At 35.0% G+C, this 18681-nt stretch overlaps 2 protein-coding genes across 2 annotated transcripts; both read left to right on the forward strand.

Annotated features, from left to right (window-relative positions):
• The first annotated feature begins 341 nt into the window (after positions 1–341).
• LOC127659922 (tetraspanin-7-like) lies at positions 342–5107 on the forward strand. Its single transcript, XM_052149914.1, has 8 exons — positions 342–566; positions 1597–1785; positions 3244–3318; positions 3397–3492; positions 3648–3809; positions 3899–3982; positions 4070–4154; positions 4296–5107. Exons 1-7 carry the CDS (start codon positions 480–482, stop codon positions 4136–4138), a joined length of 762 nt encoding a protein of 253 aa, XP_052005874.1. The 5' UTR covers positions 342–479; the 3' UTR covers positions 4139–4154; positions 4296–5107.
• Positions 5108–6311: 1204 nt separating this feature from the next.
• Positions 6312–8918, forward strand: LOC127659879 (mid1-interacting protein 1-like). The gene is made up of 2 exons (XM_052149837.1): positions 6312–6444; positions 6785–8918. The coding sequence occupies exon 2, from the start codon at positions 6792–6794 to the stop codon at positions 7278–7280; it is 489 nt and encodes a 162-aa protein (XP_052005797.1). The 5' UTR covers positions 6312–6444; positions 6785–6791; the 3' UTR covers positions 7281–8918.
• Positions 8919–18681: the final 9763 nt, after the last annotated feature.

Genomic DNA, 18681 nt, shown 5'->3' on the forward strand with positions numbered 1-18681 from the left:
ATCCATTTATTTTTTTTCTGGGATTATCAATCTAAATTAATGCACTGACAAATAAAGTAATTTGTTAAAACATAAGCTTGAGATTTTACTGGGGCACAGCAGATTTATACTGGGGCACGTGCCCCTGTAAAAGTGGTCTAGTGACGCCCCTGAATGCACACGTAGCTTAAAGTACACATTTCCACGTGTTCAAATTTCTCAGAAATATCTAAACTTGAAATGTCTTTGTTATTCTTGTAATTATTTTCTAATTGTGTTAAATCATCCGGTATTTTAATTCTGTTCTATTTACAGCTTTCCTAGACTAGATTATCAGTCCTTTATGTTAGCAAACAGCACTTCCTGTCGGGAAAAGCACCATCTTCACCCTTCAGCTCCCAAACAAACTTCAACACACTCCAAACCGCAACTTTTCCTCCAGCAGTCTTCATCGAGAAATCCCGTTGCCAGCCACATCAGCTGGACAAACAAACGCAAAAATGTCTCCTCCATCCGCACGGCTGCAAACCAAACCCGTGATAACGTGTCTGAAGACGTTTCTCGTCTCGTACAGTCTGATTTTCTGGGTGAGTTTGTATGTTTTCATCAGATTCGCTGTTAGCGCGAGTCGGCTATCTGCACAGCTAACTTACTCCGAACAATGGGCAACGAACAGCTGTGCTGCTTAGTTTGGATCAGAGTTTAGATTTTGCGTAAGTTTCCCCTCCCCCCTCATTTAAACATAAGAGAGGATACATTTTCTTAGCTTTTTAAGTTTTTATTTCTATTCATGTATCATTTGATTATCAAAAGACTTAAATGACCTGATCCTGTCGAAGTCAAGTTACCGTCTTAATTTACCGTTTACCTAAGTAAGCCTTTAATGTTTCAAAGTTGTCCATCGATTATTTTACCGTTTAAAGATGTTAGTCTATTAATTTACTGTTTACCTAAAAATCAATTGATGTTTCAATGGTAATAAATTAATTTACCGTTTATCTAAATAAACCTTCAATGTTTCAAAGCTGTTATGAAGTGAAATCTCAGTTTTAGGATATTGATTCTCCTGTAGAAAATTAGAAAACTTTTCAGCTTTTTGTGCCATGCAAAGAAAGGTTAGTTGTTTTTGTCTTTTTTTCAAATATATTGATTTATAAAGAGAAACTGTATGTGGAAACTGATATAAAATGTTAATCAAACGTGGCCTTAATCAGTGCAAAGTCCGATGCAGCTGTTCTAGCTGGACCATTTATTGCTATTTACTGTGTTTTCCAGCAGGCAGGAGACAGATGGCTAGACGGTCATACTACAACCCCTAAATGTCATAGTCCAAGACTCAGACTTAGTGCCCTTAGTTATTTTGATCAGTTCTTATACTGTAGGTCAAGGCTGATATTTGTTTAGGACAGTTGTAACAACTTGAGCTTTCCCTTTATATTAAATGTCCTAAAAACTGTCAGAGCAGGTATGTAGATGAAAAAGTGTAATTACACTGTTTGCAAGGCTGTAATTGAGAATTGTGGTGAGGCACAGGCCTTTAATCATTTTGTGTTTCAGGCCATCCATAAACCGCACACCTGTTGAATGTGTCTGAGAGTCTTTGCCTGTTCTCTGTAGTTCACAGGAGTGATCTTGTTGGCTGTTGGAGTATGGGGGAAAGTTAATTTGGAATTCGACCTACTCTTGAGTTCAGACAAGGGCACCAATGCACCATATGTCCTCATTGGGACCGGAGCTATGATCATCATCTTTGGATTGTTTGGTTGCTTTGCGACCTGCCGTGGGAGTCCATGGATGCTGAAACTGGTCAGTTCTAGAGAGATATCACAAGATAACTATCTAAGCACTGAGAGTGATGGATTTCATAAATGGGTGTTTCTTCAACTTCAAGCACGTTTAAAGTGTAGTTCACTCAAAAATGAAAATTCTCATCATTTACACGGCCTCGTGCCATCTCAGAAGTGTACAACTTTCTTCTGACGAACACAAAGATTTTTAGAAAGGAATTTCTCAACTCTGTATGTCCTTACAATGCAAGTGAATGGTGGCCAGAACTTTGAAGGCAGCATAAAAGTAAACTCCAGTGGTTAAATTATTGTCTTCTGAAGTTATACAATCACTTTGGGTGAGAAACAGATCAAAATTTCAATACCCTTTTACTATAAATGTTTATTGTAAAAAAATTACTTAAATATTAATCTATTTCTCACCCACTCCTATCATATCGCTTCTGAAGAATTCAGAATACAGTGTCTTATATTGTAAATTACTTTTATGCTGCCTTTTATATGCTCTTCTTTTATAATACAAATCTTAATTTGTATTCGACAGAAGAAAGTCATACACATCTGGGATGGAATGAGCGTGAGTAAATGATTAGAGAACTGTCCCTTTAACACAGTGGACTTCTTATAAGTAAAGCATCATTTAAAAAATTCACACTTTTTTTTTTATTTATTTATTAATTTTACTTCTAACAATGTCCAACAGTGTATGTACACAAGACACTTATGTCAAAGTTATGAAACTTTACACCACTGTAATGAAAATGTCTTATCATTTTAGCTTTTTAATTGGATTTAGCAAGACAAAAGAGTATGTATTCTAAATAGAAACAATTAAATATTTTCATGCTATTTGCACAATTTGGCAAAAGTACAGCTTGATTGGAAATAACGCGCAATAATAAAAATCTGTTCACAAGTGAAAATTACCTAGAATTTTCATTTTTTCAAACATCAAATGTCTCCATTTTATTTTAAACACACTCTTCGCTGACACTTTTGTCGAGTATACAGGTATTCTAACTTTTGAAAAACTTGTTTGGTGTGGTGGAAATGACAGTACAACTGTGGGACATTCGTTCATTTTGAAAAATTAATAGAAATAATTTTCCAACAAGAGGTATTTCACTCCTTGATTAGATTATCTTAGTTTTAAACAAGCTATACTTTTGTGTTTAATAATGGATCTTCATAATTTCATATTGAACGACATTAAAAGGCATTTAAAGGTACCAAAAATAAATGATGACGGCCTAGTAAAAAGTTTTAATGTGACTTTATTCAAACCTGTTCGTTTGAATAAAAATCATCCCCTTAGACATGAAATTACTTGTGGAAAGTTGAAGAAACACCCATGTGTGAAACTTGATTTTTTTTGAGACTTGAGAAGTTGTACATGTTTTCAAAGCTTTTGTGGTAATTGTGTTTCTTAAACATTTTCCCATTTTGTATTTCCTACTTTTTTTTTTCTTTTTTTTAGTATGCTATGTTCCTGATACTGGTGTTCTTAGCCGAACTGGTGGCAGGCATATCCGGCTTCATTTTTAGACATGAGGTAATTTATTCATTCTTGAGCCTTTACATATATCATTTCTTATGTCATTCACCACCTTCAACCATTAAATCCTTTTAGATTAAAGCAGTACTGCAAGATGTTTATAAAAGTGCAGAATCAGCCTACACTGGTACGGACATCAGAAGCAACGATCTAGACAGGATCCAGAGAACAGTAAGGATATATTTGTTTGTTTTTATCTGTTTCATAGAGCAATGGCTAAAAAATATGAACATGTTTGTTAGTAGAGTGGTATTTCTTCAGTATGTGGAATCATGCTGTAATGATGTCCTTCCCTGTCATGAATTATATTATTCTGTCCATTGTAGCTGCAATGCTGCGGAGAAAAGAACTACACTAGCTGGGCAAACACAGATTACTTCCAAAGAGAGGGCATCCCCAAAAGTTGCTGTAATGCGACTGCTGGTGGTAATTGCACTAATGTAGAACTGAAGGATCTCAAGCTGGCTGCAGCAGTGGTGTACCAGCATGTAAGAACTTGGTTGTTTCAGAACACTCCCTAAAGAACACACTTCAATAAGAAATATCTGTCATTGTAAAATGAAAATTCTCCTTGCAGGGCTGTTTCTCTCTGATGACTACCACGTTGGAGGCTAATCTTGGAATTATTGCTGGAATATCTTTTGGAATAGCCTTCTTCCAGGTATTTGTCAAGTATTTTTGAATGTTTTAGTCTGCAACAATACACATTTTTGAAGTTTTTAAAAGTAATTCTGTAATTCCTCATCAGCTTATTGGAATATTCCTGGCATGCTGTCTGTCTCGCTATATCACTAACAACCAATATGAGATGGTGTAGTAATCCTCCACCACAGGTATATTTTCTTATTGTATATTTTGTGTTATTTAATGTTGAAGTCACCTAGTTATTCATTTTGATCCATGAAAACATGTCAAAATGCAGTTAAATCACTAGTTTTTGTTATCTAGCACTTCTTACTGTCGCTTCCTTACAGGATATCATCTCAAGACCACCAAGGACTGAACCTGACACAAAGGGAAATCATGTAGTTTCAGTGTTTTCTATGTGTGCCTTAGCTAAGCATTTCATTTTAGAGATTTTCTCGCTGCTTTTTAACAATATTTCTTGTTGCTAGCTAGATTGAATGGATGGTACCCACTTCTGAGGAACAGGACAATTTTGCAGTTGTTTCAGTTGTTTTGTCACACTGTAAATATAACTATGGTTAGATGCACATATGTTTGTATTACGTGCATACATTTTACCCAGTGTTAAACCAGAAATACTCAGTCAGCTAAGCAGCAGATGGCGTACTGTATGCATCAACTTAACATAGAGCCAAAATGATAGTAAAGTTTTTTTTTTCTCCATGAAACCTGAACCCTTTCTCAACATTTGTCAAAAAGGACATATTTGAGTAAAACTTGATCATTCAAGACAATATTTTGTATGGCCTTTTGAGATCCTGTTATATCCAACCCAGTATGTTGCATATTAAGTTTTTTTTTTTATTGGCCTTATCACCTGATATTTTGTTTTTGTTACAGAAAAAATCTGACCCATTAAGTTTGGATTGCTTTTGTGAAAATGTAGTTATTTGTAGCCTTCAATTATTAATGTAGCTGTGATAGTGTAGTAATAACATAAATTGCAGAATGCCATGACTGTGATGAGCTAAAAAAAAAAAATAGTAGTCTCTTTTTAACTTTGATACGTCTACAAAATGTGAAACAGTCACAGATGTTTGTCAGTTCACAATATTAAAAATGTACATACAATAACGGAAATATCAACTCCTTGGTACAACATGTGTTTTTCTTTTTTTAATCGTGTTTGCATTTATAAAGAAAATCATGTGCTTTAAACTATCCTTTTTCTCTTCCAACATGTGCATATTATTGTTACTCATTTTAAGGCAGATAAGCCATCATGCATTTTGTCAGCCAATGGAATTACTTTTTGGGCATGTTCACTTTTATTTATGACAACTATATTGTCAATAGTCGGATGTTCTTTTTTGTAGAAACTCTATTCCTAGGAAAAATAAACTTGTTTTTTGTATGAGATTGTTGCTTAAGCAGAGAGGCCTTAGACATAAGACAATTAGATGGCGCTGTTGCTTTGTTTAGAATAAAAACGTACTATGCCACTTGGGTTGGACCTCATAATTGCAAATTACAAAACAGAATTACAGCTAAAAAATTATTTAAATTGATCGATAACAAAACGACAGCTAGCCTTGTATTTCTGACACAAATTAAACAGTAACAGAAAATAGTTCATTTTTGTATCGGTCACGATTTTTGACCAAGCTTTTATTATACCGAATCTGTCCGGTGAGTTAAACAGTGTGGAGGGACTAGATTTAGTTAGAAAATAGATTAAATACAAGTACAGAAATACAGGTGTATTAGATTTCCTTGACAGTGACGTCGGCTCTTCTGAACCGGCTCTTTTTAATGATTTGTTCGAACCGATTCGCAAAGCGTCACTAACATTGAAAGGTGTTGCTGCAGTAAACAGCAGCGTATTTGACCAAGTATATGTCGGAAAAATGGCTTAACCTTTTCGGTGTAAAGACTCAGAATGAGCTTTATTGCTTAGGATGCTTACACAAGGAATTTGTCAAGTGACAGAAGCTTCCAGTGCAAAGAAACTGCAATTTTTTTTTACATACATACAAACGTGTATACAAATAGAGACATTAAAAAATACGATATAACAGATAAAACAAGGGAAATGGACAATAGAAAAATAATGTTGTTCGAATATTTAATATACAGCTAAATGCAGTTGATGTATTGAAGAAGAGGTAGGATATGTTAACGAATATATATGAAATATGGGGGATTTTTTTATTATTATTAAATCGTTGAACGAACTGATGGTTATTTACATGGATATACAATGGTGACGCGCAATTGGTCCGATTACCCATCATTCAATTGCAGCTTTGTACCTCATTGGACATGTGACCCATCCCCGCATGACGTAAATGGTATAAATTGTACCGGTCGACGCCTGAAGTCGCAGAAGAAGGGAAGTTTCTTCGCCATTGGTGCTGTTGGAATCCTTGTCAACGCCATTATCCTTTGTATATTTTGCCTTTGGGTTATTCCATTCCAAAATCCAGTTTCATCCAGGTTAGTCATTTGGATGTGATGCTTTCAAACTCTTTTTATTGTGTAGCCATTGCAAGGTCGGATTAAGCGATGCTTCCCATATGTACGAGTGTTATATTCGGCACGCTTTTCTCAAGCTTTCTCAAAACAGTGCTTTAAATAACGTTTAACGGACTTGAAATCGATTGCATTTTTGGTGTTTTATTCGCTTGTGGGTATTGATGGGCAGCTTGCATGGACTACTATGTGAGGTAGTTTTGTCGCTTGGCAAGATTAGTCGTTGTTGTAGTATTATTATTATTATTATTATTATTATTATTATTATTATTATTATTAATGCAGTCCAACCTATTTATTTTAGCTTGTTCATGATGCAACTCAGCAACGACGGACACTGCAAAAAGCACTCGCTGCTCAACGTCATGAACCGCTTCATGGCCGCTGCAAACAACATGGACGAGACCATCATGGTGCCAAGCTTATTGCGGGACGTGCCTCTTGTGGAACAGGAAAGCCAACCCCCTGTTAGTCACAACAACAACGAGCCCGCTTTCCCCATCAAACAGAGGGATATGTATGAGCATTACCTCCTGCTCAAGTCCATTAAGAACGACATGGAGTGGGGTTTGCTGAAGAGGGAGATGGGTGGCAGTGCCAGCTTCCTGGAGATGGCTGTGAAGCAGGAGGAGCCACAGCAGCAGGTGAAGGGAGATGCTGAGGACGGTTCAGACCTAGAGGGCCAATTCCACTTCCACCTCCGTGGACTGTTTGCTGTTTTATCCAAGCTCACGGTCCAGGCAGATCACCTCACAAATCGTTACAAGCGAGAAATTGGTGGAGGTAGTCTGTTGAGATAGGAGTGTTTTTCCTTCTGTAGTATTGTGGACAATTCTCAAACTGTTGGAATGTGTATTGATGGGGCATAGCAGTGGACTGAAAGGGCTGTAGATTCCTCTCCGCAATCATAAGGGTTTCTTGCCCAAGAGTCTTGGCAGTTACACCAACTCTTTGGTTCTTTCCAGAAGTTAAAGTTAAATGGCTATGGGAGTATTTAGTCTTAAATCTGACCGTTTCAGCAGAGCATCCATCTGTTCTGAAAACCCTTAACGTGTCATTCAAAGCTGAAGAATTGGAATGCTGGTAATTCTGTTCTTCTTATTAGCCAGAATTCTATACCTTCTTAATCTCCAGCCCATGCCTTTTTTTTTTTTAAAGAGGGGTATTTTATGTGTTAATGCTGCTCTTGTGCACTTGTCCATGCAAAATGGCGTGCCTTCTATTTCCCACTTACACTGTTCTTTATGTATGCTTGTGTGTTGTATCAATTTGATAGGGGCCCATGTGAGATTGTAATGCAACTTTTCAAGTATGTGTTTTTGTTTGTCCTAAAAGATTTCAGATTTTATATTGAGCTGTAATATAGTGACTTATTAAATAAAGCATTAACTTAAATTGTCTTGTTATATTGACACTGACTTCCTCCTATGAATTGCACTACCTTGTTTCATGTCTAAATATTTACGAGAGGGCGGAGTCTGCTATCTAATCCTAAATTGAGCCAGAAAGTGCCCTTAATCTGGTTTCATAAGAGCTGCATCACTCACTTTGTATAGAATGATGGGCGTCTTTACTCGGGCAGGTTTGAGCATGACTGTGGTTTGTTTGCAACTCTTCATTAACTATGTGGTGTTCAACTTGTACTAAAATGCAAGTTTTCTATCGCGTTAATGACACCTATTCTCAAATCTAGCAGTTCAAATTGTATTGTACACAAAGTGACTGGTCAAGATTATTAATCTAATGTTTATTCTTAGGACAGCATAACTAGATGGTACTAATTTGGTTTTGCAAGCTTTTGTGTGTTGACATTCACTAATTCATGGGTGTCCGCTCATTTCCCTTGCAAATTAGTGAACTTCCTTTTTGATAGCCTCAATATCTCATACACCAAGTTTTGACACTAGTCAAGTTAATGCATTCAGTTAACCGGTTCTTTCTTCTTAACTGTTAATGTAGCAAACCACTATGAACACTTGTTGGATAGGTGGAATCTTTGTAACGTTTCCACCCGGAATCATTACACTTCATGACACATCACTTCCGTACCTGTGATCAAATAATTGAGAGCACCTAATGCTATTTGGTGTACAAAACAAGCCCAGCTAGGACCAAAGGGGATGATAATAAACTGTATCCCAATATAATGTGCATTTTAATTACCACAGAAGCATGTCAAGTATTGACTATCACAAAAATGCTGAATATGTTTTTGTCTGCAAGCGCTTTTCATGTGGAGTTCAAAGTGGCACTTGACACTGGCATTGACTCCCTGATGCGACTCCTGAATGTGATTTCATGATTACTGTAGCAAAGTGCATAGCCACAGTCTACCAGCAGATTTATATTTGTGGAGGATTAGAGTTTGAGATTTAATGTCTTTTGCAATTAATATGTAACCAATGGGGAGACTAGTTCTTTCAATAAATCTAACTCCTGCTTAATTATATTTGAATTGGTGACTTGAATTTAGTGCATTTCTATCTTTATACTGTGATGGGCTTTGTTTGGAAAACAAATATTTATATTAGTGTTCTTAAGGTGAATATAAATGTATTTTCACTGGAAAAGAATATATAGTGCCATATAACCGCACTTTCAAAGTCTGTGATTAATCACGACTAACTGAAACAAAATGACTAAATCATGATAAAAAAAAAAAACTAATAGCACTTTTTTTTTTTAAACCACCAAGTCTTTTTTCTTTTGCCAAGTATTAACATCTACCACATACAAACATTAAGTTCTCAAACCTTGCATGGAACAGTTGTGGTTATGTAGTGACCATTATCTATCACAAAGACTGGCTATGACATTTGCAGTAATATCCCGCATCAAAAATTCCACTTTTACTAAGTCAAACCATTTGTCCAATCAAGTGAAATGGGTCAGTATGAGCCACACAAACTGGGAGAGGTGGTCAAAGCAACAAATCTGTTTGATGCATTGCCCAGCAACTAAAGGGATTTACATCCATCTTATGAATGCATTTTAGGGCTTAAACCATAATTTTATTTGGATAAAATATAGAAGCAAACCTTGTTGCAAGTGATTTATGTTGTGACCGTTTCATATGATTAAAAAACATACAGGTCTATAGGATTCACATGCATGCATAGAGAACATAAAGGTTTATAAAGATGCATAGAAAATGATGGAATGAAGGTAAATGGTGGCTGAGGCAAACGTTCTGCATAGCATCTTTTTTGTGTTTCATGGAAGAATGAAAGTGATACATTTGTGGAGGGAAATCCCATATATATATATATATGCTTTGAATATATTATGTTTATTGTGCTAAAACTAAGCTACTAACAAAAAGCTTTCCTATTTGAAGTACTCGATCTGTGTTTCTGGAGATATACCGCCACAACAGATTGGCATAAATGTAAAAACCTAATGGACTCAAATCACTTTTAGGGTGTCTGGCTGGATCAGCTCTCCTCCATGCATAGTGCATTGAGTGACTACGTTACCAAGTAATCGAGACTTGGCCGGGAACATTCAGTCTGCAGACTCATATCTAACATTTATATCTAACAGCTGCCTCTTAATTGCATCTTTAATATATATTGGCACCCGCAAAGGAATGATGCTCAACAAATGCAATGCCAATGTCTGTCTTGCATGTGCAAGATGTCTTTGAGTTTCAAGTTATTGATAACTAATAACTAGTACAATTATTTGATGGTCGATAACCAGTAAAACATGAATGATTAATAAAACAGACAAAATACTTACGTTTTAGATTGTTTCCTCAATCAGACATAAATTATAAACATTAGCATGATTACAAATGTAATAACAATTAAGCAAGAATAAAAATCACAGTATGCTCTGATTAAATCAAGGCCTATAGATAAACACTGATGTCACACTTTTTTTTTTTTTTCTTCTTACCTAATAATGTTAGGTGCCTGACAGCTGTTAGTAATGCTATGGTAAAACGATCAGCTGGTTTGGGTAAGGAGAGGCTCATCCCAATCAGCCTCACAATACTAAGCCTTGTGTTGTACAATGAAAGTCTGTGTACTCCATTTCAGGATAACCAGTCTCATTCTGCCCGACCTCTCAGTGCTAGACAAGAGGCCGAGGTTCAGACCATCAACTGGAAAATCAGCCACTAATTTGTTGCTTGGTCTTGGTTTTTTCAGTGATTTGGAGGAGGTGGCTAAACGTGACTTGTGTGGCCATGTCCCTCAAGACTGCAAGTATCATGACCCTGAAAGAGCAATAGAGACATGATTGCATCAAAATGCAATAAAGCAATAGTTTCTTTTTATTGCACACTATTTCTTAAAGTAATATTTCAGGTTAAATTCAAGTTAAGCTCAATAAACAGCATTTGTGGCATAATATTGTTTACCACTTGAAAAGAATTTCAACTTGTCTCTCATTTTCTTAAAAAATCAAGATTACAGCGAGGTACTTACAATATTATGCCATAAATGCTGTTAATTGATCTTAACTTGTATTGAACCCGGAATATTCCTTTAAGATGTAAAATCAGAGTGGCTAGTTGGTGTTTATGATCTTACATTTGATGGCTTTAAATGTTCACCCGTAAGAGGAAAATACTGTCATTATTAACATTACATTTAACTAATTTCACTTTTAAGCTAAATAATTTTTTCTTCTGTGGAACACACACGCACGCGCACACACACACAATCTTCACACGTCTTTTCGCCATAAGGGACTGTGATTAAAAGGTGCTGTAAGAGATTCTTTCATGCAAAGGTATGCAAAAAAAAAAAAAAGGCCATCTTCCTGAAAGATATCACTGAAATAAGTGTCCTGAAATAGCTCACTGGTCTTTGTGACAACAGTGTAAACAGTGATCAAACCATCAGAAAACTTTGATTTGATTTTTGCTCGTCAACCATTTTGCACGTTCCCATGGTAGTTGAAGCGAAACATTCATGTTTATTGTCATTTTCGGATTCTTAACAGTTGTCAGCTGAGGACGTTATTTAACTATTTTATCATTTTTATGTTTGAAAACGCACTGCTCTACAGTTTGTTTACGGTCTTAAAGGCACAGTTCACCCCAAAAAAAAATTCTCTCATCATTTACACACCCTCATACCATCCCAGATTTGTATGACTTTCTTACTTTTGCTGAACACAAACTAATATTTTTTAAGAATTTCTCAGCTCTGTTGGTCCATACAATGCAAGTGAATGGTGTCCAAAACTTTGAAGCTCCGAAAAACACATAAATCTAGCATAAAAGTAAACCATGCGACTCCAGTGTTTGAAACCATACCTTCTGAAGTGATATAAGTGTGGGTGAGAAACAGATCAATATTTAAATCTTTTTTTTATTGTAAATCTCTACTTTCACTTTCTTTTTGGCGATTCACATTCTTCGTGCATTGAACCGCCTACTCTGCAGTGCTGGCCAAAGGTGGAGATTTATAGTATATAGTTCACTCACTAGTGATTGAGTAGTAAGACGTTTTTAGCACAATATCTTTTTACTGGACCTCAGTAAATACATTTTGGTGCCATGTACAACTGAATTAAAAAAAAATAAGCGGTTGATAACTCCTTTGAGTGTCTGCATACATGTATAATTTAGTTTGGACGGTTGGATGGTTTCTTTAGTGTCCGCAAATACTACAAGAGTGTGACGAAATGGCGCTAAAGCTGCGCAGCACATTTTGCGGGGCAGAACAGAGTAAAAGCGGTCCGGTCTCACTAATCTGATGAACCTGCTCTACGCATGCGCCGTGCTGTCCCGAGGTTAACACAGTGCGAGTCGCCTGAGACCAATTTGAATTTGACACATAATTCTCTGTTATAAACCCATCTGATTCGAGACACTTAAAGGCTCTGTGCTGAAGCTAGTTGAAACAAGATTAAACAGCCTGTCATATTAAACTACACTGACGAGGTAAACAGGAATAGGCCTACATTGTTCCATTCACAACAGTAATTACAGGCTTTTCATTCCACAAATCAGCACCCTTATAGAAATATAACTGACAGTTACTGTAGTAACAGTAACTGTAGTCGTAACTATGGTATTTTGCCAGAAATAGTATATATATTTGTAATAAATGTTATTACATATAATATTAGTAGCCTACAAAAATATGAAATATTGAATATTAGGGCAATAAAAGTACAAAAAAATAGTTTTTAACATTTCTACATGTGTTTAGGATATTGTTTTTCATTCCATAGATTTTATAAAAATGTATTACATACAATAATTACATCTAACCATGGTGATCTTGTTTTTTTTTTTTTTTAACCTGTGATTAACATGATCTTACTAATACCAGTTAAACTCTGGATACTATGCATGAACAATGATACATTGTCATAAACAGCTTGTATAAGGTCACTGATATGACTACATTCCTCATCTCTTGTGAGTGATCATGATTTAATACATGAAAACATTTATCATTATTAATGATGCGATCCGAGGAAGGTTTGAAAAGTGGTGAAACACTTTTTTTATAATATGTTACATTCATACGAGCAGATAACTGTTTAAAAGGTGGATATGATGTCATTTATGAAACATATGTGGTTGTGTGCACTATTTGGGATTGTGAAGTAAATTTGGAGCAGCAGAAATAGTTAACCTTGTGTAAATTGCCATAAACATTTAGCTTTATGCTAAGCTAAAATGCTATTTCAACCACGATTACATTTTTTATCTAGAAAATCCACAGTCAATCATATACTGTCTACATTTTATCAGAATATCAGAAAATGTCTTTTTAATGTAACTGTATTTTGTTTTAATTACTGGCAGATGTTTTTTTACTTGTTGTTATTATCTTGTTTATATTCAGTCTGCCAGTGCTGAAGAAGTAATCCAAAGTATTCAGATTACATTATTGAAAATGAGTAATCTAACAGAATACGTTGCAAATGACATTTTACAGCATATATTTTGTAATCTGTAGTGCAATACATTTTAAAAGTAACCCTCCCAGCCCTGTATACATGCAACATAATAAATGTGATTTCAAGACATTAATTGTTGAAATATATTGAATTTGAAAGAAATTCAAAAGCTAAAATATGACCAATTTGATAAAAACTAATGATAAAATATAATTTGTAAATGTAATATTTTTGAATTGTACCAAGAAGGTTCTACTATAATTAAGAGCATTAGCTGAGAAAATTTCATATGTAATCAAAATGTACCCATATCAATATCGAATCAAATCAAGTGCTTGTGAATCGGAATCAAATTGGTCATCTGTATCAATACCCAGTCATAGTTTGGAGGGACTTTAAGCTAAGTGAATAGTGACAGAATTTTCATTTTTTGGCGTTCTTCAACATAAACAATATAAAATTGATCTTTGTGATCTGCAAAATTATTAACATATATCAAAATACATATCTTAAGGTTTAAGTTAAATTTAAGAGCATTCATTTTTCCTTAAAACTATAAGAATGCATTAATTAATCCAACATCTTGAATCTTTTAGACTGGTGCTGTGAAGTTCTCTATGTCTACTGATATTATTGAGCTCTGTGTGCATGGTTCAAGGCTGAAGTGCAACCCTTTCCTCCATCTATCACGGGAGTCTCCAGAAAGTTAGATGTGTGTCAACAAAGATTCAGCAAAGACTTGAGTTCTAAGTGACCCTGAAAAGTTCAAATGTTGACTTTAAATTGAGTTTATATACAGTAGCTATCTTATCTTGAAATGTTCACCCTCTTTGCAGGAACTCTGCATGATAAGCATATCTGAAAATACACTAGACATGGGTATGTCTTTTAGGCCAAGATTTTATCCTGGCCTCGCTGCAGTCTTACTGCATGCAGACTTGATATGATATATCTGTGTGACCTGTGCAAAACTTATAGCTGCTGAGGCAGCTGAGGTTATATAACAATGTAGGCCTGGTACCATTTACAACCTGACACTCACAGTTGCCTTGGTTCCCTCCGCCCAGCCTGTAAAGTAACTCACGCACTGCTCGTGCAGGTCTGACTTATAGGATTATCATAGCCTTATCTGGTCAGTTCAATATGGCTTCTCTGGTTAGACGAGTGTAACACATTTACTGTGAAACATGTTACAAATTAGCCAGTTATCAATGTTATCATTCTCATAAAGTTGTCTTTTAGATCCAAGCTTAGACAAACCCTTGTCTTTTACATTTCATTTGAATCAAGTATTGTATATGTGATATCATCTTAACTTAATCAAATCTTCACTGTTAGCAGTTTAACGCCATTCCGTTAAGATTTTTCCCCTTGTAATGTTGTTCCTTCATGTTGCCTATTGAGAAATACAATATATTACTTGTATGTTTGCACATTTTATTTAAGGCCAAAAAATATATATAACTTTTCATGTCCTGTTATCCTTACAGAATGAAAGGTCTGTCCTCAAAAGGGTCATGCTGCCTTCTTCACATGATTTAATCTAATCTGCAGGGCAGGAGTGAGTCATTGCTGCTGGGTAGATTGTCAGATGTTATACTCTCCTGCATTGGCATGGACCTTTTTAACTCTAAACCATATATTAATCATAATCATATTAATATAATCTAATATAATCTTAATATCATTTGTTGTCCTAGTTAGAAATAAAATCTCTTAAATATTAACATTTAACTCTTAACATTTCTGCGTTTTCTTTTAAAACTAGTGTTTTAACACAGTGCCAACTAACCCATAATACACAAAATAATTTAAAGAATAGTTTACCTAAAAATAAATTCTCTCCCTCATGCATTCCCAGATGTGTGACTTTCTTTCATCTGCTGAACAAAAGCAAAGATTTTTAGAAGAAAATCTCAGCTCTGTAGGTCCATGCAATACAAATGAATGGTGACCAAAATTTTCAAGCTCCAAAAGCACATAAATGCAGCATAAAAGTAATCCACATGACTCATATCCCATATTTTCAGAAGTGATATGATTGGTGTGGGTGAGAAACAGATCAATGGTTAATATATAAATCTTCACTTCCACTTTCACACTCTTCTTTTTTTGTTTTTGGCGATTAGCATTCTTTATGCATATCGCCACCTACTGGGCAGGGAGGAAAATTATAGTAAAAAAAAGGATGTAAATATTGATCTGTTTCTCACCAACACTTATCATATCACTTCTGAATATATAGATTTAACCACTGGAGTCATGTGGATTACTTTTATGCTGCATTTATGTGCTTTTTGCGCTTCAAAATTTTGGTAACCATTCACTTGCATTGTATGGACCTACAGAGCTGAAATATTTGTCTAAAAATGTTGTTTGTGTTCAGCAGAAGAATGAAAGTCATACACATCTGGGATAGCATGAGGGCGAGTAAAAGTCAAAATTTTGGGTGAACTATTACTTTATATAAATTACATTGCACTTCATGAATTCCCAACACAAAAGTCTGTCATTGCAAATTATGGTGTACTCGTACTAGAATATGAAAAATATTTAGCTTTGTGATCTGTATGTGATCAATGATGTAGTCTGTCCAGGACCCATTATACTATACTGGATGTGGTGGTGGGTGAATAACAGTCATTCTAACTTAACATCCAAGAATATTTGTTCCTGGCAGAGATGAGCTATCCAGAATAGCAACAGATTATCCACCCTGAAAGCCAATCTAGATATAATTTGAAAGTTTGGAATTAGTGGCACTGATCAGTGATCAGTCATTACTCAGCATGGGTGGAAAGGTTAAATTAGTCATCATCTGTACAACAAACAGTTATGCAATAAAAAAGTAATCTTATGTTTTTTAAAATGCATGAGAAAGACCCTGATATAATTGAATAACTCTCTGTACAATGTTTTTTAAACAAGGCTAAAAACCACTCTAAAAAAGAATCTGGGCTCACAAGGAGAATGGTATCTTAATTAACATGTAAGTAGTGCCTGCTCAAGTTGACTGGCATGTCTAACCATCTCAGTGCTATATAAAAGAGGTGTTCAAATGGGAAGTACTAAAAGGGAAGATCCCTCTGTGGTGTTTGAGAGAAGCAAAACTTGCAGGACCGCCCTTTTGTGTGAGAACTCTTACATAATCTCAGCTTGAACAAAGAAGAAATCTCGTTGACCCCCTTGCACGCAGATCTTTAAGTCGGAGACTGGCGATGACATTTTAAATCTGTTTAACCATGTCAACCTTCAAGGCAATCAAATGTCTGACTTTTAGACTTTTGGTCAGTGGTTTCAAGAGACTGGTCTTACAATCAAAGAATATGCTCTTTGCACAATAAAACATTTAGCTAATAATGATAATGCCATGTTTTTATTTGTATTTTTATGAATAATTCTGTATTTGAAAAATAAAATGCTTGGTGTGAAACTAAAATCACTGTAAAATGCCCTTTTTTATTTTGATAACACTGCAAGTACTTCCACATGGTAACAGCCTGAGTCATTTGTGCATAACTGTCAGTATGTCATGTTGAGGCATGCCCTAGATTTAGACCAATCACTGTTTAGCTTCAATAGAGCCAGCCAATTGTAGATGGCAGATCTCATGGGCTTGGTGAAGGAGTGGCTCTGAAACCAGAGTCCACATGAGTCCATATATTATGCAATCAGGTTTGTCTCTGTGTAAGAGAAAAAGCCATGACTGGTACTTTTGTTTAATTTCCACCAAGAGAATCAATAAATTGATTTATTTAACCAATTACATTTTAACATGCCGAGGTTTGGAATGCTTAGTATCAGGGTTGGGGAGTAACAGAATACATATAACAGGATTACATATTTAAAATACAAATTGTATTCCGCTACAGTTACAATTTAAATCATTGGTAATCAGAATACAGTTACATTCAAAAATTATTTTGATTACTGAAGAGATTACTTTGCATTTTATTGTCATTTGTTTCATTTAATATTTAGTCCTTTCATATGATAAACATGTATTCATATAAATGACGTGATCCAAAGTGCATCTGAACATCTGTGAAACACTTTCAGAGCAGACAGAGAAGTACATTGAAGAACGTTTGCAGCACAAGAAACAGAAATAAACCTTGTGTACATTTTTATGTCAAAATGTAGCTTTACGCTAAGCTAAAATGCTATTTCTAGCCATTTTACATGCACCTCTTTCCAGGCAAAATAGTAAGACCTTTGATATTTGGACAAAAATATTATTCTTGATGAGAATTATTTTATCGCTTTTCTGTAAAAATATCTAAAAATATATAAAATTGATTCAAGATCAGTTTGTTTTATCTTGTTTAAGAAACAACACTGCACAAGATATTTAGGTTTCAGATCATTTATTTTTAATGTGTATATTGTTTTACTGTACTGGCAGAGTTTTTAAAGTCAAAACAAGGGAAAAAATCTACCAGTGCTGAAGAAGTAATCCAAAGTATTGAGAATACATTACTGACCTTGAGTAATCTAATGAAATACGTTGCAAATTACATTTTACAGCATGTATTCTGTAATCTGTAGTGAAATACATTTTAAAGGTAACCCTCCCAACACTGCTTATTATATGGTAATAAATATGATGAATCTGATATTGCATTACATTTCTTGTGAATACATGTTTTTGAAAAAATAAAATTTTAATCCCTGGATGATTGTAGAATGTACCCTAGTACCGTAGTAGCTATAAATTAAAGATTACAGAGCAATATTAAGATATGTTGACAGAAGTGACTCGTGCTGCCATTAAAGGGGTAGTTCACCCAAAAATGTTAATTCTCTCCTAATATATCACCCTCATGCCATCCCAGATGCATATGAATTTCTTCTTTTTTTTGTGGATTTCTTATAAGAATATCTCATCTCGAAACTTTGAAGGTCCAATTAGCAGATAAAAGCAGTATAAAATGAATCCATATGACTAAAGTGGTCAAATCCATATCTTCAGAAGTGATATGATAGTCGTGGGTGAGAAACAGATCAATATTTATGTCCTTTTTTACTATAAATCTCCAGTTTCACTTTCACATGTGAATCTAAAAGTGAAGGTGGAGATTTATATTTAAAAAATGACTTAAAAATGTATCTGTTTCTCACTCACATCCATATGTTAATAATCTCACTTGCTAAATCCATATCTTCATATATTACAGATGTGGGCCACTGGAGTCATATGGATTACTCTTATACTGCATTTATGTGCTTTTTGGACCTTCAGATTTCTGGCCACCATTCACCTGCATTACAGGACCAACAGAGTTTGTGTTGAGCAGAACAAAGAAAGTCATGACATCTGGGATGGCATGA

Source organism: Xyrauchen texanus, chromosome 19, assembly GCF_025860055.1.
Source record: "Xyrauchen texanus isolate HMW12.3.18 chromosome 19, RBS_HiC_50CHRs, whole genome shotgun sequence".
NCBI classification, from domain to species: domain Eukaryota; kingdom Metazoa; phylum Chordata; class Actinopteri; order Cypriniformes; family Catostomidae; genus Xyrauchen; species Xyrauchen texanus.